Source organism: Aplysia californica, unplaced genomic scaffold (genome assembly GCF_000002075.1).
Source record: "Aplysia californica isolate F4 #8 unplaced genomic scaffold, AplCal3.0 scaffold00037, whole genome shotgun sequence".
Lineage (NCBI taxonomy): Eukaryota > Metazoa > Mollusca > Gastropoda > Aplysiida > Aplysiidae > Aplysia > Aplysia californica.
The window spans coordinates 97080-121101 of NW_004797307.1; the positions used below are offsets into that span (position 1 = coordinate 97080).

The following is a 24022-nucleotide window of genomic DNA, read 5'->3' on the forward strand; positions in this document are numbered from 1 at the left end:
GTCTGTCTGTCTGTCTGTCTGTCTGTCTGTCTGTCTGTCTGTCTGTCTGTCTGTCTGTCTGTCTGTCTGTCTGTCTGTCTGTCTGTCTGTCTGTCAACTATATTAAATCATTTAAATAGCCTATATTATTGTATGGATTTCAAATAAAGTCTTTCTGTTGTATATAGATATATGGTTTGCTGTTTTCTCTGACAAAAAAAAGAACATAATCATGACTTTGTGATAATGTGTGGTGAGTTGTTATTTTACAATTTATGAGATCGTGTTAGGAACTAAAAATTATATCTATTATGAGATTATGAAAGTTGAAATCATATGGAATACAACAATTTGTAACTTAAAATAATATCCCTATGCTTTAGAAAGAAGTTTATACTAAAATATACTTCACATATGAAAATACCTGGCTTTTTCTTGTTGTTAGAAAATATTTCTATTACATATTTATATAATCATTAGTCTTTCTTCACCATCGTCATTTTGACAATAGAGGTAAACTGTTGTATTTTGATATGATATGCTTGTTTCCCTTTCTATAGGTTTTGTGTTGGGGGAAAAAGAAAACAATGAAAGTAACATATTTTATCATATTTAGGTTCAGTAGCTGGGTCCACAGCAGGGTCCCCCAAAGGGTCAAAGGCCGGATCAGCAGCAGGGTCCCCCAAAGGGTCAATTGCTGGATCTGCAGCAGGCTCCAGGCAGGGTTCCCGGCCCTCCTCTCAAAGGTCGGTCAGGGAACCTCCGAGAGATGAGGAAGAGCAGGAAGCTGTGGAGCCAGAAGTACCTGAAGACCCTCAGCCAGGGCAGGAGACAATGTCTTTGGCGGACGGTAAGTGACCCGGATTTATTTTTTTCTGTGAATCAGATTTTTCTTATGTGTCTGTCAGGAGATTGTGAAATGTAGCATAACATTTTGATTTTGAAACAGACATGTAGCGGAGAGTTTTCATATATTGAAACAGACATGGTCTAGATTTTTATGTTTAACAATATTACAGACAGTACTGGTTTCATGTATGATAGGACATTGATGACCGAGATCTTTTACTCAGTGCGAACAGACATAACAGTATAGGAACAGGTAATTGAGTTTGTGCAATATGGACATAGTAATGTAATATGAGTATAGTACATTGAGTAATTGGAGTATAATAGGTACATTACATAGGGTGCTACAAACATTTATGGTTGTTGTTGAGAAAGGAATGTATGCATGTGATGTGTTGATGTTCCTTGTTGTACGCTTGTCTTATAACTTAGTAACAATCTTTGAGAGAAAACCGGTGGCAAGTGGGTAGAATGTTCTCTTTATCTCTCTTAGTTTTCTTTTTATGAAAAACAAGTTTGTTATCTGTTCATTATATCAATTGTGGACAATAACATGCTTAGTTATGGCAGAGAACGTATTCAACTAATAAGTACTTTTTGGCTTTTTAACATTATTAGTTCTTAATTAAGTCCCTTTTCCCCTTTTGTTCATTTTAGACAGTTATCATTATTCCCTTAATGTGGAATTACTTTTTGATTCATGCGAAATGGAGAGATTAAGCTTTTATTCAGCGCTTTGTCACCTGATGTGCTTATCTTGTGGTGTGTAGTCTCTCAGTTGTTTTGTTTTGTTTTTTTTGTTTTTTGGGTGTTTTTTTGTGGGGGAGGGTGTTATGTCACAAACTCCCATAATACAGCCAAGTTACTGATTACCCCAGTTTGAATCCCCAGTGCGCTGGAACTGAACTTGGGTTGTTTGTAGACTTTTCAGGGCTCTCAGCTTCTTGGCTTGTATCCTGTCAGAGAAGGACATTAAATTACCTTCTCCTTTCCTTCTCCTCTCTCTCTCTCTCTCTCTCTCTCTCTCTCTCACTCTCTCTCTGACGCTTCCATGCCGTTTGTTCTACCTTAGTTGAACATTCACAAACTCTTAACTGAAATCTGTCTATGATCTTACTTGCTCTAACACCCCCCACCCTACATCCTTATCTCTATTTGATATGTCTTTACGTCTTCTTTTCTTTGATCCCTGTGACTTTGTGTTGTTTTTCTTTTTTCTTTTAAATTTTTTTGCTTTGTAAATGCATTTCCTGTTTCTGTGTCTTTGTGTGTTGTGATTTTGGATGTGATGGTCACTGCGTGTGGGTATATGTTCATGGTAAATAAGGATCTTTGTTGGATACATCCAACCCAAATTTCTTGTGTCCAGGCTTTAAGTAAAACCTTTTTCTCTGAAATTTTTGCTAACATTTTTGTTTCACTCATGTTGTTACATGTAACATATGGAAGCGATGAATCGGCTTAATACAGTATAACCCGGATAGGTCGAACACAAATTACTTGAAATCACGCATCCGTCGAACTGTGCCTGCGGTCACGCTTTTTTTTTTTTTCCTTTATCTTTTAAGAAAATTACAGGAAGCTCGAACACAAACACGGAACAGTCGAAGTCGAACTAACTACGTTGCCGTAGAGGTCTAAAGTCAATGTCTTTTGAGGTGCACTTGAGACAAAATAATAACGGGCCTATATAATTAAAAAAACGGAAAAAGTCAAGTTCGATAAAATGCCACCCCAACACAGAAGCAGCTAGTTGTGCTTTTTTTAGTGCGCTGCTCGAGGTCCTAGGCCTGGCTTGGCTTGTGTGGAGCAGGCGAGAGGAGGGGTTGTTCATTACACGATCGGCTGCCCTACCCCTCTTCGCTAAATACTACATGCTTGGTGGGAGAGGTGGGGTAGGGCTGCATTTTTCGTCATCGTGTTGTTGATTACTGTTTCGATATATATGCTTATCTTGTCAAAATTGTATATTTTGACAAATTTGAAAAAGCACCGTTCGATTGGTGCAGACTAAAGACCGCTCACTCTGACCCATGCAATTAAACTGTCTTGGTACCGGTAGGCTCATTACCGACTGAACTTGAAAGCGTTGTTCATCGTGTTTCTCATTCTCAAATTTCAAATTCAAGTCAATAGGCATAGATCTAACCTGTATGATCTAGGACTGTGGCCGATAAAAGAATAATCTCTGTCTGAACCAATCATTGTTGCTTCCCTTGATTCTCTGACGCAACCGTTGCCATGACACTGTTCACGTATCCCTCGAAATACAGATCTCTCGAACTACCAAGGCCAGTCCCAACAAATTCAAGCTATCCGTGTTATACTGTATTATAACGCATCAGTATGTTTTACCCCATATCTATTAAATCATAGCATTACATGAAGATTTTTACAATGACTTTCAACCCAGTGTTCGAGGATGATCTTTTGTTTTTGGTATTGTTTGGGTGTTATATGACTAAGATCTACGATTTAAGGTATGAGAGCAATTGTTTGCCTTGTTTCGTTTTCCTATATGATTACAATTTCGTGTGGTAACTGACGAACTGAATGCTTGTGAGTTGGAATCAGCTATATTTGTCATGACACAGTGGGATCAGGCGCTCGTCAATTTTTTGAGCATGTAGAGTTATTGGTATCATCTTAATTGTTTATTTGTCAGGTATTCAATTTTTTTAAAAAGTATCTATCTATCTTTAATCAAAGTTTAAACATTATCGACTGAAGGAGGTGGGGATCACCTGGTTTTAGAGGTAAAATTATCTAGAAAATAGCCGCCAAGGTTTGATGACTTCAATAGCTTGAGCGTCTTTGGAAATATAAAATTTACCTTTTTTGTGCTTTTAATCAACATTTTACAGTAAAATTCACAAAGAAATGTATTTTTTAATGGACATAATGGGTGTTGAGTCTAAAAACTAGAATTCAATAAAATTTGCCAAACCAGTGGAAAATTGCTGGTTTCTTCGATTTTATCATTTTGACAAGCGCCTGATTTCACCATGATGCCTCACAAATGTGTGCAGGCTACAGAGGCACACTGATTATGGCATATGCCACAGCTGAGCAAGAGCATGTGTTCACAACCATGCAATATTTATGATCACCTTAAAAGATAGCTACTCTGCTTGTGTGTAAGGTCCTTTTTAAGTTTTCTTTCTATAGAATTGCATAACTATTTGCCTTTGGGGGGGGGGGGGGTTGGGGGGGTTGGTGTTTTTTTTCATTTTGTTTAATAAAGTACTATGATTTAAGACAGGGAATAGTCTGGGAATTTTTTTTGCTTCAAAGACTTTTTTAAACTAGTTTAAGATTGCGGAGCTCTATTAATTTTGGCTATGCTGGAGAAATTCAATAAAATTTGGGGAACTGTATTAGGATCCCAAATTTTAGAACGTAGAAACTGTTCACGGAGACTTTAAATTCACGTCAAAATATGCTTTTGTGATTCACAAAGAGACAACTGTTTGACATAACAAGAAAGTCTTTTTAAAAAATAGTGTTGCTCCTCAGCATTTTTTGAAACGGAAGAATATCGTCAGCTGGACATCTCTACCATGGCAAAAATGTCAGCAGTGATATCACAGGACGACCGTGATTCTGGTGTTAAATGGGATGTAGTAAGAATCAAATCTGAATCAATGATGGAAGGTACTATAGGGTGCTGGCATGTTCATTTTCCTTATTTGTTTCATTCATGTACTTTTTTTCAGCGGCAGTTGGTGCTTTAAATTTACTCAATTTTTGTCCCTTTCGTATTTTCAGACTTATTGTCTGTGAAAAATCACGCTTAATGTAATTAGTCAAGTTGAATAAAGTTTGGGGAGATATAGTCCAACTGAGTCAAAATAACACACCAATGGAAGTTTCGTTAGCTTTTCCAACGAGCAAAGGAAAAAAAAAACTGTCTTTCCATGAAATTTGTTCCCGATTTAGAACTAAAATACATGTATTGTAACTGTGATTGAAAGATACCATAGACTTATCCAAGATATCAGCATGTGACTCACTTTAATGAGAAAAACAACAGTAAACATAAGGTCAGTTGTACTTGGAGGTGCCATCAAGTACGGCAATCAAAAAAGAGTTTACTATTTATAGATTTATGTATCTAATTTCTGTTTATGATCTATGCCTGTAAATGGATGCAGAAGTAGGTAAATGGAAATGCTCACTGAAATTAAAATGATGGGAAAAAACAATGAAAATCAATCAGTCCTGAGCACAAAACTGCACTGTCAGTGGATGCACATCCTGACTGTTGTCAGGCCTAAAAGAAGTGATAAAGGTGATGCAGCCTCATAATGTTGATGCCCTGGGATCTTGTTTTATGAACAAGGCCTTTAGCTTGTTTTTTCTGATTTGTGCAATATGAAAGACTGAGAGTGTGAGAATGTAAAGAAGTTATGTGCTTTTTATGAAAGCAGTAGACATTTTCAGATTGCCGTTCAATGTTCTGTCAATGGTCCATCCTAAATTGGGTAGATCTAGAATCTAGAAATCTAGAATCTAGATCTAGATCTAGATCTAGCTAAACTCCTGGAGAAATTTAGATTACTGAGTTTTGTCTAAATGCATTTTTAGCTTATGTCAGCCACTGTGGCACAGTTGGTTGTCTCCCCATAACAGTTTAAGGTCTAAATTTGAGAAGAGTTTAATTTATTTCTCGAGGAATATTTGGTCGCTTTTAAGCACAATAAGGGGGCTATACCGGAAAATGCTATTTTGAGAAAATCAAAGGTAAGGATTAAATTTTTGCCCTTTGTTCAGTTTCTTTAAAAGACAAGGAGAGTTTTCTCCATAACCAAACAAATATACACACAAATGAAATCAAACTTCTCCTAAAGGTAAGGCAATGCCCATTTTTTGTGTTGGTGAAGATTTCTGGAATCCCCAAAATCTGGGTCAGCCCGCTTGTCTTTGAAAGCAACTATTTCTCCAGAGATCACAGTCAAAACAGGGAGCTAAGCCCTTTGAAATCATGTCTAGTCTAACAGGATTTTAAGTTTATCAACAATAGTAAACTTATTAGCATTTCTTAACTTGGAAATCTCATTGATCTTTCCTCATGTATAATCATTTTTAGCACTATTTCATCTCTGGCTTAATTGTATTTTAGTTCAAATTCAATGTCTGACATAAGATTTATTAGGATTGAATGATAAAATTGTGAATGAAGGGTCTCCCCCTCCGCTGAGTTTTTAGGTACTCTACACTGGCATTTGAAACGCTTTTCCTGATCATTACTTCGGCTGGGTGCTATTATTGTCCCTAAAATCAATCCCATTATTCCAGGTTGTCGTTTACAGTAAGACCATTCAGGGTTAGAGTTTTGTTATCAAAATCTGTCTGTTCAGACTCAGTTGATTTAGCATATTGGGACACATGTTCTGAGGAAAGAGGAATGTGATAATATAATAGATTTCACCCAAATCTCAGTCCCTAAAGAACAAATAACATAAAGTAAAGTCAATGTTTCTAATTGTAATCTTCATAAAGTTCCAGTATATTTCATGCTTACTTAAAGGAGTGAAAAGCACAGTATAAACAATACTCATCATACTGTATTTGAATGTGCGCTAAAGCATACAAGAATCGTAAAATCTTCTTTACTGTTTAAGGAAGAGAGCCTGTCTCTAATCCAGTGTCTACAGAGTATCCTTTGGGCCCAAAATGGTCAGTATCTCTAATGAAATTGAATAGAATGCATTTGATGGAAGACATGGTTAAGGAAACTGTAGCCTCAGTGTTGGAGACTGCTAAAGGTGAGGTATTAAGTTTGACATTTTACTCTCTAATGTCATTTCACAATTTTGAAGTTCAAACCCATAATGTCCTAATTTACCCCATTATAAGTTGTTGTTTTTTAAATTCTCAACAAACAATTAATCTATCTTTGTTCATTACAGTTTTGTTGATTTATGCTGTTCCATGTATTTTTCAATTCAAGGTTTTTATATTAAGAGTACCGGTATCATCAGTAGTGTTCATTCTTATTTGAATACATGTATCAATGTATTTTTGCTTCTCCAGTTTCATAGATATGAAGGGGAATGGTAGTTGGAGAGGTGAACTAAGTTGTTGCATTCTCTGTCTTTTTTTTTATTTGCTTCTTTTTTTCCCCCCTAATGTCTTCTTTAAGAATTTTCTCAGTGGGTTGTCAAATTACGATGCATTATCACTTTTGTCCTATGTTATGCTACCCAGTAGGCCTATCATCTTGTTGTTGATTGAGAAAAGGTTAACAAATATAGTCGTTCATTATTGAGAACATTGGTGAGACATCATGATAAAATCAGGTGCTCGTCCAAATAATGAAATCAAAGAAATCAACATGTTTATGGCTTTTAGGCAATTTTGTCAAATTTTTGTTTTTTGGCTCATACCTTGTATATCCATTTAAAAACACATTTTTGTGTGAATTTCACTGAAAAACGATATTTAAGGCTCAAAAACATGTACGTAATTTTCAGTTTCCAAGGACTCTCAAGTTATGGAAGTCCCCAAACTTTAGCATCCATTTTTTCGCTAATTTTACTTCTGAAACCAGGCAACTCCCTCCTCTTTCAATGCCAAATGTCTCGACTTCTATTCAAGATACATGGGTATTTTTTAAATTAAAAGCAAGACAAATAAACAAAAGCTTTAAGATGTAACCAATAACTCCTCATCCCCAAAAATTGACGAGCACCTGATTCCACTGCGTCGTGACACATTCAACATTGTTTCCTCTTCAGTTCTTGAAGGCCTCCTGCTGTTGAAAACGTTATGTGTGAATGTTTGGCCTGTTATGTTATATTTTTTTATCCGTATTATGATCATAAAAGAAAAACTAATGTAAATTGAATTGTTTGGTATAATGTCCAGGAACTGCTTCTAGCAGTTCATTGATTTATCTTTTCTTTGTCAAACTAGATGGTACCAGTGGTTTTCTTTTCAAAATCTCACTCAGAATTGTAAAACGTATTCCTTCTCTTATTTTTTGGGGGGTGTCCATTTTCTGTAAATGTTATTTCTTGGGCTCTTGATTTCTCACAGGAGAATTTCATTTGAATATTGGTCAAAATTTGTTATACTTACAAGATATATGAAAACGATGGAAGTAGAACTGAAAAAAAGATTACCAATTTTTTTTTCCTACTCTTGTTATTCTGTCTCTACGTAATTTTGGTTTGTGTTAAATCTTTTAGAATGTTTTTGTTTTAGTGTCTTGTTGTGTTAATCATTGGATGTTTAATGATGCAATGGTGGTTTCCATCATCTATTGTAAGTTTTGTGCTGGGTTTTTGTAGTCTTGATATGTTACTTGATTCTGTTTTGTCTTTTTTCAACATGATTTTTAACAGCAAGACTGCAGCTTTGAGTTTGTCCTCTTTTTGGGGGGTCTGTTAATCTTTCTTCCAATGCTAGTTATTTTCCGATGTCAAGCTGGTGTCATTAAGATTCCTATAAATTCAAAAGAAGAAGATACAACCAAGAACAGAGACATGAATCTGTTACTTGATAATGGATTATCAAAAATTTACTATTGTGCAAGATCTGTAAAGATTAGTACTCCCACCGGGGCACCACTACTGACTGAAGTGTCTTTAAGCCATTCCCAAAGGGGGGGGGGGGCATTATCTTATGCACAGTGGAATTGCAAATGGGCTGACTCATCCATGTCATGCTCCTAACTGTGACTGAACTGCGACAGGGAACTGCTTCTTTTTCTTTCACAATCCTTACTATCATCATTTCCCTCTACTTCTTTTGTATGTTTGTCACACTCTTGTGACCCGCTATGTCCGGGGTGCCTTGATAATCGAAGCAGACTTTGTGCTGTTGAAGCTAGAGAGATGAGCAGAGTATGTCTGATTCCCTTTAAGGACTTCTATGTTGACATCCACCCCTTTGCGCTCATATGACCTTATGCTATTGCGAGGGCCGTAAAATCTCTACTAAAACTAAACTAAACTAAAAAGATTAGTAAAAACTGATTTTGACAAAAATGTATACTGTTTAAATAGAATAATCTTTCTCATAAATATTGATACACTGAGGAGTGACAATTTGCTCTCCATACTGTTATCTATTCCTCCATTCAAGAGTGAACAGGCCGTTAAACCTATACAATTTCACTGTCAAGAGTGACTAGATTATTATTGTTTTTGCTCTGTTTATTTATGTGTGCAAACTGAGAGGCAAAACGTTTTCCCCACTGTTTATGAGAGCTACCATAAGGTTCTCTTGTTTCTGCAGCCTCTGTATATGAGAGTTTTAATTATTTTTTTTAGTTTTAGTTAGAGTTTTACGGCACTCGCAACTGCATAAGGTCATGTGAGTGCGCGAAACACAAGTTGGTTGCATTCATAACAGTTCACTGCACAGCTTGGCCCAGGTCAATAATCAGATTTAAAATGCTAAAAACTTGAGGTAAAATAACAGTTTAAAAATGATAACCTGCTTAAAATCAAAATCACTGTTTCTACAATTGACCGTAAAGGCCAATGGCCTGTCTATGAGAGTTACCATCATAAACTTCTCTTGTTTCCTCAGATGCACCAGGGATGGAAGTAGAGAACAAAGGTTTAACTCCTCTAAACATGAATGCCATGGACACCCATGAGCCACCGCCCACCCAAGCAGTTCAGCACTGGGCATCTTCTGGTGGTGGGGATGATGGGGATTATTATGGTGGTGGTGGAGGTGGTGGCGATGATGATGATGATGAAGATGATGACGAGGAGGACAATTTGGATGATGATGAGGAGGGGCTTGACACGGATGACAACAGCGATAATGAGACTGATATGGTTGTGCTGGATCCTGACCATGTGAGTGCAGTCTTTTTATGATATATATAGCTGAAGAATGATGTATTTTAGTGGCATAGAAATTTTAAAATTATATATTCTAGCATGCTCATAGTGAAATGGGTGGGACGAGGAAAGCTTTTCTTAACTACAAAATTCACTATGTACGGATTTTAAATATAAAGAAAATATAAATATATATAGTAGTCTCCGCCTAAGATTCCACTGCTTATGGTCCGGGTTCGCCTAAGATCCTGCTGTTTTGAAAAAACAGAATTTTTACTATATATGAAAGTTACCCCTAAGATCTCACTCTGACCCACGCTGAAGGAGCTACATTCAGTTAAGATCCCGCTTTTCAGGTCATAGTTGAGTTTGGGGGGTTCTTTCTCTTTTTTTTTTACGAAAAAAAAGAAGAAACCTGGACACACTCAGTTGGTCGACAAAGTAGCGAGAATGTGCAATCATTGTAGGGTCTGTCACGTCACGGATCATCCACTGTCATGAATGCGATCACACTTCTGTTGTAAATCTCGATAAGCGGTTACAATGTTTGCCGCAGACGGGATCGTACCAAGATGTGAACTCATGGATGCATTGCTTTCCCCGATCACCTGAGCCCTCCACTTCATCTTAAATCACACACTTGGTGCGGAGAGCCTACCAGCTAGCATCAGACTGCATTCCATCAAACTGTGAACTCGTGGACGCTTATGTTTCCCCGACCATCGCTCTCGTCTTTCTGTTTTGTGCTCGAACTTCCTAGACAGACTGGCGCCCCTACTCATGGACTGTCCGATCGCGTTTGTGTAATGTGGTCATCCGTTTGCAGTGAACACGCCTTTCTTCTTTTTTTTTATTTAGTCGGTGTGGTCACATCTCAACGATTTATATTGCATCATGACCTGAGTGGGGAACTCCGTCAGAGATGGAAAGCAATAAATTTTTGGTGGGGGGCATTGCCTGAAGTCAACTGGTTCCCAGCTGACACAGTATTTTTTTTAAAGCCCCACCCCTCCTCCCCCAAACAAACAGAAAAAGGAAAAACTGACTTCAGAAAAAAAAATATTAGTGCCCAGTAGTCATGTCAGTTCATTTTAAAGTAAGGGAAGATCATTGTACAGATTTTGGGCCTGGCCATGAGTTACTGTGGATTCTTTCCCCTGGCCATTCGGCTAAGGTCTCGGTTCGCCTAAGGTCCCGTATTTACCTTGCTCCTGAGCACCGAGATCTTAGGTGTTGACTACTGTATATGTGTGTGTGTGTGTGTCTGTGTGTATGTGTGTAATAGAAAATTTGGGACATCAAAATTTGTTCGCTATGTGTGTGTTCACTCTGTGCATGTTTGACTACACATCTTTTTCTCCTGTATTTTCCTGTGTTTCTAGTGTGATGCCGTCATGCTATGTTATATTAAGTGGTCACTTTTGCAATGCACTGTTGTAATTGAGATGCTAGTCTTATGTGTTTATGTTTGTTTGTATGTGTTTGTCTATGTATGCACACACAAGTGTATTAATACTTCTAATGTCAGTGGTTTTCAGAATTAAAACCTTGTGAATATTCAAATTTTTTTTTATGCTTCTCTAAGTTCATTTTGAAATTTTTGTCGAGATCATATATTCTGTCGTGTTTCAATAATCTTATTTTTTTTACCTGTGCCTCATTTTCAGCCCCTGATGAGGAGATTCCAAGCTGCCCTGAATGCTCATCTCAACAAGCAACATGAGAAGATCTCTCTGGAGCTGCGGGATCTGGTAAAGAATTTATCCTTAACAATGTGCTCATTGTTGTAGATATGACTTTGGCTACATTGTTCTCATGGGTGGTTGATGGGTCCATATACTTTTTCTCTCCCTCTGTCGTCTCTGTCTGTCTGTCTGTCTGTCTGACTTTTTACCAGAATTAAACAGCCTTCATAGTGTCAATGTGCTTTTCATTTCTCAAACAAAATCAGACATTGCTCTCTGGGAGGAGATATTGTTAATAAATGTTGATTACTTCTTGTCTTATACTAAATTGTTGTCATTGAGAAAATGTTGATTTTCATTTTGCAAGTGTAAACTATTTTGGCTGGCTCCCATGTGTATCTGGAATTGCATACTTCACATAACTGAGCATCTATCATCATGGTGCTGTTGGTTACAAAACCCATACTTGTAAAATTGCAAACTGCTTTCCGCGGTTTCCTTTTCCTTCTCCTTCATTGAATATTTTTTCTCGTCTTAGTGGTTTGTTAGGGATCAGGTGATATTTTCCTTACGTTAAATGACCTATTTATAGTCTAGAACACTGTATTAAGCTTCATCAGACACACATAAGCATTTGTGGAGTTAGTTACTACAACTTAACTTGGGGTGGCAGTGTATCTGCTTACAATTGTATCCTTTGGGGGTTTTTTAAGGCATTTTGTGGACAACCCATTCAAGTCTACCTCCAGAAATCAAAGCAGTGCTATAGGTTAATAATTTCTTGTGATGATGCATGTCAAATAGTTCAACCATCATCATTCATACAAAGTATGTCACAAGATTTCCCTAAATATTTTGACAATTTAGAAAGAGAGTTCTTTTTGTTGTCAATTTGTTTTTTTTCTTTCCCTATACATAGGATGAGACTTTGAGAGTGAAAAAGAAGGAGCGTGAAGATCTTGGAGTGGATCTATATGGAGTTCAGCAGGAGCTAGCTAGATACCAGGTAAGATTGCACGGTCAAGCAAATTTTGAAGTGCTACAGCAGCTTTTAAAACTTGAAGTTTGTTCTTCAATGGAACTTAGACAAGGTGGGTGTTTGGAAAGTACTACCGGTGGGGTCTACCTTTTTTTTTGCCCTCTGATTTTTTAAAAGTCTGTCTTTCTTACTTTTCCTCTGTTCTGAACGACTGTTATTGTATCAGTGTGCTTCTCTTTACTCGAACTAAAATCTAGATACAACTCCAACTGCAATGCACCATTATTTTCAAAGTGAGAGATAGGACTTTCAAATGTTGTTTGTTGTCTCTTTTTTGGATAAGGTGTAGGAGTTAATTTAATTCATGAACTTCAGATTCTTTCTACTTCATTTCTCATTACATGGGGAATTGGCAGTTGCTCTGGTGTGGTTTGCTTCTTCTTTCCCATGAAACATCTGTCATCCTTATCTCTTCTCCTTTTTTTCTCTGAATGGGACTCCTCAGTAACAACTCTAATCTGTGACTCTTAAATTACCTATTTGTCTTGCAAATGCCATAGAACTCTTTTTTGATAAAAATATTAGTTAATAGATAGCTCTTGAGGGTGCAGTGGTAGAGCGGTTAGTTGCCTCGTCCCGAAGCGGAAAGTCCAGGTTCGAGCCTCGGTTCGGATACAGATTTTTTTTGCCACCTCCTGCCCACCCAGCAGTAATAGGTACCTGACTTCGAGATGGGGAAGTAAAGGCGGCATGGAAAGGAACTGGCCACCGTACGAAAAGTATGCCGAAGGTCCAAAAAGTTGTCTCCCTAACAAGGCAATCCCCTATGTCCGGATCGGATGTGGGAACAACTTTTTAGATAGCATTTAAATTTAAATAGTGCGAATTCCTACTCAACAGCAAGCTCTATAAGCTTTGCAATCAATATTATTAGATTGTTAGATAAAAAAACAAAAATTATTACACAGTAGAATGCTCTCAAAACGCCTTCACTAGTCAAAGTCCAACTCTCGGTCATCTCTTATAGCTTGGCTTGTGAGCCTGGCAGATGACAGGTGAAGTATGAATATAACTGTAAGATACAAGAGATGGACAAGTATGAAAGAAGGAAAGAACAGAATTGTTTTTTGACATCTTTTGTTTAGGAGTTTTTCTTCTGTTCATCTTTCTTGTCTCTATTTATTGTGGGCTGTCTTGTGTGGACAGCTACTTGTCTTCTATTCTGTGTTACTTTTGTCCCACTCTGATCCTGTGTTATGTTACTATTGTCCCACTTTAACTGTGTAATTATTGTCCCTCTTTTTTCTCATGTTACTTTTGTCCCACTGAAATAGCTCTTTGTCCCTGTGTTACTATTTTGTCCCACTTTGTTCCTGTGTTACTTTTGTGCTATTTTTGTCCCACTCTGTTCCTGGTACATGTAGCTGTTCCTTTGCTGACTTACTATCTATTATGCCCCAATTAAACACAGCTGTCTATTTATTGTGTATGTCTTTAAAGCTTTCTATCCGTGTTATTGTAATCATGTCAAAAAGCTTCTGCATTACACAAAATTATGACAAATTAACCATTTCAAATTTGTCTTTTGCTATTCAATTCCATGGCGTTGCACTAAAACCTTTTCAAAGTGGGTGGTTGGCAGGTGCTCTGGTGTGGTTTGCTCCTTTTTTCCCTGTCAAACATCTCTCTCCCTTATCTCTCCTCTTTCTTTTTTTGTATGTGCTGTCTAGTATAAACACCTCTAATCTTTGGCACTTATATAACCTATTTGTGTTTCAAGTGCCTGAAAACCCTTACTCAAATTAAACAATATTTTCAGATGATGCTTGAGCAAAAGCATGACAATGTTGCTGGCCTGAAGCAGGAGCGCCAGAAAGAGGAACAAGAGTTGAACGATGTCCGAGGCTTGTACAAGGACTCGCAGATTATTGTGAACAAAGAAAAGAAAAAAGGTAAGGTATTAGTTTTGATCTGCTTTTGAGTTTATTTTTGGGACAGGGAAGGGTTAGCTGTGACGTAATTTCATCATCATCATCCAGTGCCAGATCTGCGACAGACATCGGCGATCATGGTTCTCCATTCATTCATTTGCTCGGATGCTCTTAAAAAAGCTACGTTTCCCTGATCTTTCCCCGTTACCCGTTTTTTTAGGTTCCCTAAGTAGATTGCTCTGGGCCTACCCCTGCCTCATTTGCCTTCAATTTTGCTAGTGAGGAAACATAATTTCTTTCTTTTAAAACGCAGATCATACTAGTTTCTTTTTTTCAAGAGATTTAATATATTTTACTTAGGGAACTTTGCATAACAGTTTTAATCCCTCTAACTTTCTATAAGCACCACTCACTTTTTGTGACCAGACCTATGCCCCTCTGTGTGTAAACAAAGTTTTTACCTCTTGGGCTGAGAAGGTTTACTAAACATGTAAAGATTTGACAAACATGACATAGATAACTATAATGGCATCCATTTCCACTGAAATCTTTGGGACCACTGGATTTTCCCCAGTTTAGCCGGGTATTCAGTATAGAAAGATTGGATAGATTGCCCAAAGAGAAAAAAATCTGGGGGATTGTGTTTTCTTTCAGTTTACTGCTAATTTCAGATTAAACGTGTTCGGTTTAAGTGGACTCCTCTGTACATTCATTGAAATTAGATTCCTTTTTCTTGTAACACAGTATTTCCGTATAGAAATAGTAACTGGATTCTTAAGAGATAGTTGCCTATACAAATTCAATCAGTTTGAAGCAAGCTGAAAGGAAAGGAAGTGCAGTGGGTATAGTGGGAGCTCTGGAGGTGTGGTTTGCTCCTTCTTTTCTGTCAAGCATCTATCGTCCTTATCTCTCCTCCTTAATAATTCTTTGTATGTTACTCTCTTGTAAATACCTTTAATCTTTACCACGTGTAGGACCTACTGCCTATTTCTATTGCAGGTGCTATAAAACTCAAACTAAAACTTAAACGAAAGAAAAGGAATAGTTTTAAGTTAAATTGTTTTACAAAAAACTTTCAGGGAACTGATATGGATTATAGGGGCACTACGTTTCAACTTGCAATTCAGTTGTTTGTTTTTCCCTTTACAATTATACATACATTTTGGAAAAGATCACATTAACCATGCATGGTAGGTTTCATGTCAGGATGTTAATTAATATCATTTCAAAGAAATGACAGCTCTAAGTTAAAATAATTTTTTTCTTTTTTAAAATATAGTGTTTTCACAAACCCTCGCCTCCTTTCTTTGTCCCCCAACACAATTTAGATCATTTAAAAGGCGGCCTTTGACTTTATGTGTCAGGGCCAGCCTGAGCTGAGAGGGATACAATATCCCAGCAGAAAGACCGAGATACTTGGTGTAAATTCTCTTCACTCAGGAATCAGACTCATGTCTCCTGTGTGCAACAGCAAAACACCTGACAGAAGCTGATGCTCTATGTTTACTGAAGTAAACTTGCTTCATCTATTACCATTACCCAGTGTCACATCCTGACTGAACACATCATTAATGATTTTGAACCATTCAAACAGGCTCAGAGCTGCAGAGTGAAGTAGAGAACTTGGCTCTGAGGTTGTTCTACATGGAAAATGCCAAGGAGGATGTCAGGTCCGACATAGCTGTGATGAGACGTGCAGCAGAGAAAGTGGAGTCTGAAGTCTCCCGCGCAGAAATGGACAAGCAAAAACAGGCAAGAGTGAAAAAAAATTTTCTTGACTAAAAGCTGTTTGTAGCCAGATTTTTTCCTGTCATCACATAGAATGTGAACAAGTTGTTGGGGTAAGAAATTGAAGATTGTCAAAGCAACTGTTACATATAAACCTTTTCAAAAGGGTGAGATACTCGTGTGTGACTAGAATAAGAGCCTAAGAGAAACACCTTCCACCGCCAATAGCACAACATGAAGATGACTCTCAATGACAAAAGAATGAAAGTGAAATCAAATTAAGTGGACAAATTAGCTCATATGCTGAGGAAATAAGGAGAAATGGTGGCATCTGCAGAAGTTACACAGAAGACCACTAATGGAAGAGAGTATTCTAAATTACTGGGGGATAATTGTCAAGGTCTACTGTAAGCATCTACTACATTAGACTAATTTTGTAGATAATAGTAAAAGTTAATTGCCTGGACCTTATGGCTGGAGTCCCTCCTAAGTCACTTCTTCTCACTTTACCTTACCACCCCTTATTCATTTATTCTTACAATGTAGTCCGTAGAAATGTTGTGGATTTTTGTTTTCATGAATCATCATCATCATTGCCTTTCTCACCCTGGATCAGGATATAGGCCACAAACACTTTCCACCTTTCCCTATCACTAGTCACTTGATGTCACTCCATGTCTTCCCACTTTTCGGTACATCCATTTCCGTGACTCTTCTCAGGTTCCACGTGGTGTTCCTCTTGATCTTTTACCCTGTGGGTGTTTTCATGAATACTGACAAACGTGGGTGGTTGATGGGTGCTCTGGTGTGGTTTGCTGCTTCTTCTTTCCTATGAAACATCTATCGTCCTTATCTCCCCTTCTTCTTTTTTATGTTTGTGTCTCTCTTGTAAGACCTCTAATCTTCTGGCACTCATATGACCTTATGCAATTGCGAGCACTGTAAAACCTCTACTAAAACTAAAACTAAGAATACTGACAAAGATATTCTTTTGTATACCAGGACTTGTATGTCGACCGCTTGGTGGAAAGAGTGGACAAGCTGAAGGAAGAGATTGCCATGTACGAAGCTCAGATTAGTGCTCAGTCAGAGGAAACAAAGGCTGCCAAGGAGAGCCTCATGGAGGCCTACATGGAGATTGAGGTTTGACTTTTCTGTGAGATTTTATGAGATTGGTTCACAAAGTAGTGGCTGCATTGTTGTTTCATTTATTAAGAAAACTGAAATTTCTTTTTTTATTGTTATTTTTGTCAGTGCTATACTTTCAGCTAATGTTCCACATAATCGCTGTCTTTGTTGAGATATATACTGTCATAAAGTGGTGCAAGTATTTGTCCTTCCATCACAGATTGAGGTCAGCCACTTCTGTTTTTGGTCTTTCACATTGCCATTCAATCGTTGAAGTCCTCAATATCATTCAGTAGTTATTGAAAATGTCTTTTATGTTTCATGCATCTTTATTGCAAACTGTTAACAGTGAAAAAAAATGCCCCCCAATGGACTAGCAACATAACAGTTTGAGGAGAAAAGATGTATCATGAAAGAGGGGAAAAAAACAACGGATTGTTATTTAAAATCTCATCAGTTTAACACTCCAAACGACTTTTTCATTTCCTTTTATGATTGTATTAGCAGGACAAGACTCAGTATGTTGTGCTTTCTGCAGGCTATCACTCTTGAAAAGAAGGACCTTTATCAGAAATGGAACAGCTCTCTCATTGGTATGAGGCGCAGAGACGAGGCCCATTCTGCAACGCAAGAAGCTCTTGAGTAAGTTCTTTAACATGTTTCTATGTCTGACAAAAGACAAGAATTTACCGATTTGCAGAAGGTGTCATATCTGGCTCAGGGGTTAGTGTTCAATGACCTGCCGTTACTTTTGGTCACTAGCTACAGTCATGCACATTTAGGCCAGTTCATGCCCTAATTTTATCGGTCCACTTTGTTCATTATCTACCCTTAATCATGTTGCCCCACATCTTGCCTTCAAGTATTTCCTATAAAGGCAATAATTGTGATCCACTGTTTTATCTCACACACCCAATAGCTATAATATGTGAGACATGCTGACAAAATGAGTTACTTCTCGCAATCCACTAGTGGAGATATTGGCCATAAATCGATACTAGGATCAAATTTGTAGAATTTCTATTGATGCCATATTCTTCAAGTATAACCTGCTTTTTATTTCATACTTCTAAACTGTAGAAACTTCACCCATAATAAGTGTGCTGTATATATTTCAATAAGGCTTGAATCCAAGAAGCAACTCATTTTGTCAGCACCTGTCACATATGGCCTTTTCTACGTAAAAAATCCTTGGACTTTAAATGTGATATCCTCAGTGAACCCCATTCTTTTATCATTTTAACAGTGGTGAATCCCAACACCTGTGAATAAATAATCATTTATTCATAATCTCAAATAGTGAGTAGCAGTGCAACAATCCATCTTGTGATTCAGCAAAGTATAAAACTTAACTGTGTTGTTTTCTTGCTGGGTGTGCATTTTATCTGCATTTTTTAGAAGGTTCAGATAACTTTGTTTATGTTATTTCTATGTCAATGAACATAGTTTTACTACTCATATTTGTGGCATCACGGTAAAATCTGGTCAAAATGATGAAATTGTAGAAACAGACATTTTTCTGCACATTGGGCAATTTTTATCAAATAATTTTGGGGTGGGGCTCAACACCTTTTACTTCCACGTGAAAACAAATTTCTGTGTGGATTCCAGGATGTGCTGACAAATATTTGTAGAGCCAGAAACTATGACTTCTACTGCCACCTACTGCGCTCACATGTCCATGGCCTTAACATGAGCAAATCTAAATGTTAGTTCTTGTTTTGTCTCATCAGTCAACAAGAGCAGCACATTCTCTCTCTGGCTACAGAAATAGAAGGGTACAAAAAATCCATTCAAAAGGAGCAAGAGCAAAATGAGAAACTGACACTAATCCTCAACAAGACGGAACGTGAGATTGAAGTAGCCAAGAAGCACATGGTTCAGGTAGGTAGCTGAGTGATTATTCTTTATTCTTATCAAAGATTCTTTTTTTTTTACATTTATCGACTCCTTGAGAAAATGGAGAACTGGTCAGCTTGGTTAAGGGAAAGGTCATCTTGATTCAGAGTTTAATTTTTTTAAAGTGATTTTTAAAAGAGTGAGGCCGTTGTACAGGGGAGTGCTACGACATTCCCTTGGAAAACGAAGTCGAAACCTGTCTTTGTGTACCATGTTACTTTCAGCATTTGTAATTGTCAGAATAATAATAATTATAATAAATGTAGGCCTATAAATGCAATTCTTCTTTTTATTATTATTATAATTTGATGTCCAGTAGGAAATTGTGGACTTCTTTTCAACTTTTACAAAAGTGTCATTACCTCCCCAATTACCAATTATACCCATTTCCTCCCCTTGGTCTCATTGATTTTAAATTTTCAAGTTTTATGGGGAGATAAGTCAATAATAATAATGATAAATTGCATTTATATAGTTAATTTCCACTGGGAAAGTGCTTAGTGCGTTTTACAATAGCACAAAGAACTTAACTTGGTTGTTTATTCATTTAGAAAACATTGACAGCCCTTTGCAATCTGAAGGGAAAAAGAGTAAGTCTTTTTAGCAAAAAAGAGTGACAAAATATAATGTTTTCTTCTCATACTGTTTTACAGGTTCAAGCTAAGCACGATGCTCTCAAAGCTGAGTACACGACATACACGAGAATGTTGCACGAAACTGAGCAAGCCCTTGCCAGAGCCACTGCTGTGAGTTATTTGATGAGTTTTTGTTTTGTTGTTTTTGTTGTGAGAGTCATCATAAATGCTATTGGACAATAGTTTTTTGCATGTTTTTATCAGTTTTTATGTTTGTTGTCATTATCACATTCTTTTTGTCCTGCTGTATTTTTTCAGTTCTCTCAATAAACCTTTTGTCCCTGTCATATGCATATGTAAATAGCAGTGAAGGAATTATTTGAAATTTTCTATTTTTTCATAAATACAGTAGTCTCCGCCTAAGATCCCACCGCTTACGATCCCGGTTCGCTTAAGATCCCGTTGTTTTAGGAAAACAGAATTTTTACTATACAAAAGTCACCCCTAAGATCCCGCTCTGATGGTCTACATTCGGCTAAGATCCCGCATTTCAGATCATAATTTGCGAAACAAAAACCCGGGCGGGCACAGCCGGTCAACCAAGAGTGAAAAGTTGAGATCAATAAACTGTCCGTCCGCGTCAAAGATCAGCCACTATCGGGAATGTGATCACATACATGTTGTAAAACTCGATGAAGCGATGCAATGTGTGCCCCAGACGGGATCACACCGGGGTGTGAACTGACCGACGCGTTTGTTTTCCCCACACATCGCACTCACACCTGAGCTCTCCCCCTAAATTTGCATCACTCGCTGGGTGGGTAGGGCCTACACGTTCGCTCCAGGCGGGATCACATCGAACTGTGAACTCTTCCCTGCCCATTGCAGCAGTTGTCTTTACTCCCGACTTTGTGAGACAGACTGAATTTTAATTGGTGTGTTCACAATGTAATGGTGTGTAACGACAAAGGCGGGGTGGGGGGGGGGGGGGGGACTCGGCCAAAGATGGAAATCTATAAATTTTCGACAGGTATAGGGGAGGGGCAAATGGATAAGCATAGATCTTGAGACTCATGATAGGATAATAAGTGAAAATGGCACGCTCATCCCACTATGCACTGTGATAGGTCATCAAGGTTAACCACTCTTTGCTCGCCATACGTCTTAAACCCACCCAGGGGACACGTCAGTTCATTGTAGAGTGGAGGGAGACCATTTTACCGATTGTGAGCCTTAACATGGGTCACCATAGACTCTTCCCTGGGTTCGTCGGTTAAGATCCCGGTTCGCCTAAGATCCCGCAATTCCTTGCTCCCGAGCACCGGGATTTTAGGCGGAGACTACTGTATTGCAGGACATTTCTAGATCCTACAATCTTAGGGACTTATTCTATTGGCATGTTTCACTTTGTGTAAACGAAGTAGCATAAATATTTTCTCAAACAAAAAATGAAAATGCAAAGCACGCAAGCAAACAGAACTATTAGTACTTTTTTCTTGATAATGCTTTATAATGTCTGTATCCCTATACAGTCGAACCTGTGTAAGACGGAATCGCAAAGGAGCCAGAAAAAAAATTCTCTCTTAGACATTTCCCGTTTTAGACAAGGAATTTAGGGGTGAGATGGAGGGGGTTTTAAAAGGCGTAAAACCTGTACTAAAATAAACTAAAACAAAAGGCCCAGGCGGTGGGATTAAGGGTCGCTTGTCCAGTCGGCAAGCATTGGTCAAAGCTTCACACCTCTCAACTGCTATCCTCTTTGATAATGACATGTGTCAGTCTTAGTTATCCATTACCACCAGTGCTTGCTTTTCATAGGACCACTGTTTAACCTATTAAAAACAGAAATGTTTGAATATCTCCTTTGCTTCTACCCTTAGCCCCACCCATCGGTGTATGAAGCGCATTCAACCAGTGCCACCACTCACTGCCAAGTAAAAACGATTCGGAGAACTCTTTTCTCAGCTAGCCGTTCTATCAGGGCGGCAGACATTGGGCAAACTAATTTTTCACACCTCTGGCTTCTGGATACCCAGGAAAGTCTCTGTGATGGCTCGCTACTCAAGCGCTTTCACTGTCACTTGTGAGATTTCACACCTACACCACCTTGACCAACTGCATCGCTCAGGCCACACATAGAGGGGGTAACTGTACCATCTACCCCCCAAATTGCACCCCTACTCCCCTTCCTCACCCAGCGGCATGACGTTAGGTTAAGAGCCGGTGGAACCAAACTTGCGAGTTTTGTTTCAAATTAGGGCTGAGCAGGCAAAGCATTTTCCATCTTAGACAGGTAAAACCCTCGGCAGAGAGCAGATTTTTCTTTCCGTTTCTGCATTGGACAGGTTTCTGTTTTATACAGGTAATTAAAGAGGAATATATCAAGGGGGGAGCAGGGAGATTCCGTTAAGACAGCTTTCTGTTTTACACAGGTTTATGTTAAGGCAGGTTTAACTGTACATTGCCATGGATGGTTGGCAGGCATTCTGGTTTGGTTTGCTCTTTCTTTCCTTTCAAACACCTCTCCTTATCGCTCCTCGTTTTCTTTGAATGTTACTCTCAAGTAACACCTTTAATTTTTGGTACTTACATGACTTATTTGTGCCATAAAACTCTTATAAAAACTAACCAATATTGTATTATCTCTTTTCCTCACAGGATCGCACTCTTAGATCAACAGAGGTGGCCTCTCTGAGAAAGCAGATTGAGCAAGAGTTTTTGGCTAAAGTTAAACTCGAGGATGACATCTTGGAGCGCATGAGGGCTCAGCTTACCATGGAAAAGGCTTCTCAGTACAGCAAGAAACTGACCACGAAAACACGGGACCGCACAAAGCATTTGGTATGTATGTGTCATTGTCCTATAATGTCTAAGTTTCTTTCAAATCTTTCTGTGACTTTTTTCACACAATGTGTTTTGTTACAAAAGTTTGTGAAATCTTAAGTTTGTCTAATATTTTTAGGTTTAAGTAGTTAAATTTCTTCATTAAGCTGGATGGATTATGAATATTGTGTAATTTTCGTTCCTATTGAATCTTTTCATGTCAAAATTCAAGAGCTGTGAAAGCAAGGTTTATATAAATTAGTTTGGAGTTTTAAAGGTCTTTTGATCAAATCCTGCTATTATTTAACATCATAATTTATCACTAGCCATCTGGAAGCTAACAGATTGATCAGGATAATGGCTGCCAACTATAAGCTTTCAGAGAAAAAAACATCCTATTCTATCAGTAAGATTGGAATAGTTTTGATCCTAATGAAAAAGGGGTGTATAAATTACTTGTTTAGTGAACGATCAGAGAATGTGGATTAGATACAGAAATGGGACAGGTTTTTAAAAAATCTTTCTTCAAAACAAGTGTTCTTTTTTCAATACTTAAAAGGCACTGCTGCAAGATGAGCGTACTTGTCAGCAGTCACTTAGGGGTCATGGCCTTAAGCAATAGAAACTTCTGCTGTCTAAAAAAATCATTCTTTTATAGTTATATTTTTAATAATTCATTTTCTAAATATACAATAATGAGTTAAATGAGTCAAAATGTTAGAGTAATGATTACTGTCGGAAGCCTTGGATCATGTCTAAATTCACAGTTTGTCAAACAGAGACGCTTCTAGCATCATGCTTTTATCTTACTTTCACTTTTTACTCTTTCTTTCCTCTTGTATCATAAGATGTTGAAGGTTGTGCATTTTTCAGTCAAGGGCTAGGTGGGTTGTTTCTGTAATAGATAGTTACTCCAAAGACCTCTTTAATGCCATCCAGCCAAGTTTTTCGTGGTCTGCCCCTACCTTTGTAGTCTTCAGTTGTATACTCATACTGTTGCTTAATTGGAGGGCATTCTTATCTAGGGACATAACAGCTTAGCTCTTTGATGTTCAATATAATATAATAAATGCTTTTATCAATTGCAGGAAACAGAGATTGCTGATGTGGAGAACCAAATAGCAGGGTCTACCCTTGAGACTGTAAACGTTAGAACTAGAGTAGACAGGCTGAAGAAGGTCTTGGCGGAACTGGACGACCAGATCAAAAGTCAAAATGACATCATAAACAAGTCGGAGATGGAAATCGTGAAGCGTAATGCCATCATTGAGAACAAGCAGAATCAAGTGGACCTGATGAACAAAAAGCTAAACCAGATGATAAGTGCTGCTGGGGTAAGTAGCCTACTCAGTTTTGCTTGGATGATAGTGATAGTTTTATTTTAGGGGAGAGTTGGGGAGGGGGGGGGGGTCCATCTTGCACATGACACAATGATAGTATGTCTATAAGGAGCACACAAGATTAGTGTTAGAAAGAAAGAAAACTTATATTTTAATATTAGGGTTCACTTTGTCAGAAATGAATATCAAAGCTATTTCTAATCATTATAATTGAATAAACGGTACAATGATGTTTCAAATGGGAGGTTAATATGATATTTTTGTAAACTTTTTCCTATCACAATTCTCACTCATTGGGCTTT

General features: G+C 37.9%; 1 protein-coding gene across 1 annotated transcript in view; it reads left to right on the forward strand.

The window, feature by feature from the left end:
- Nucleotides 1-24022, forward strand: part of LOC101846631 (coiled-coil domain-containing protein 40) — a gene marked incomplete in the record, with an annotated part of 34690 nt that overhangs the window by 5272 nt on the left and 5396 nt on the right. Inside the window, 14 exon segments of the mRNA XM_013091469.2 lie at nucleotides 596-829; nucleotides 4345-4482; nucleotides 6453-6596; nucleotides 9370-9647; nucleotides 11300-11383; nucleotides 12237-12323; nucleotides 14116-14248; nucleotides 15822-15979; nucleotides 16958-17098; nucleotides 17622-17725; nucleotides 18817-18967; nucleotides 19636-19728; nucleotides 22216-22398; nucleotides 23469-23714. Of these exon segments, the coding sequence (XP_012946923.1) occupies nucleotides 596-829; nucleotides 4345-4482; nucleotides 6453-6596; nucleotides 9370-9647; nucleotides 11300-11383; nucleotides 12237-12323; nucleotides 14116-14248; nucleotides 15822-15979; nucleotides 16958-17098; nucleotides 17622-17725; nucleotides 18817-18967; nucleotides 19636-19728; nucleotides 22216-22398; nucleotides 23469-23714 (2174 nt within the window).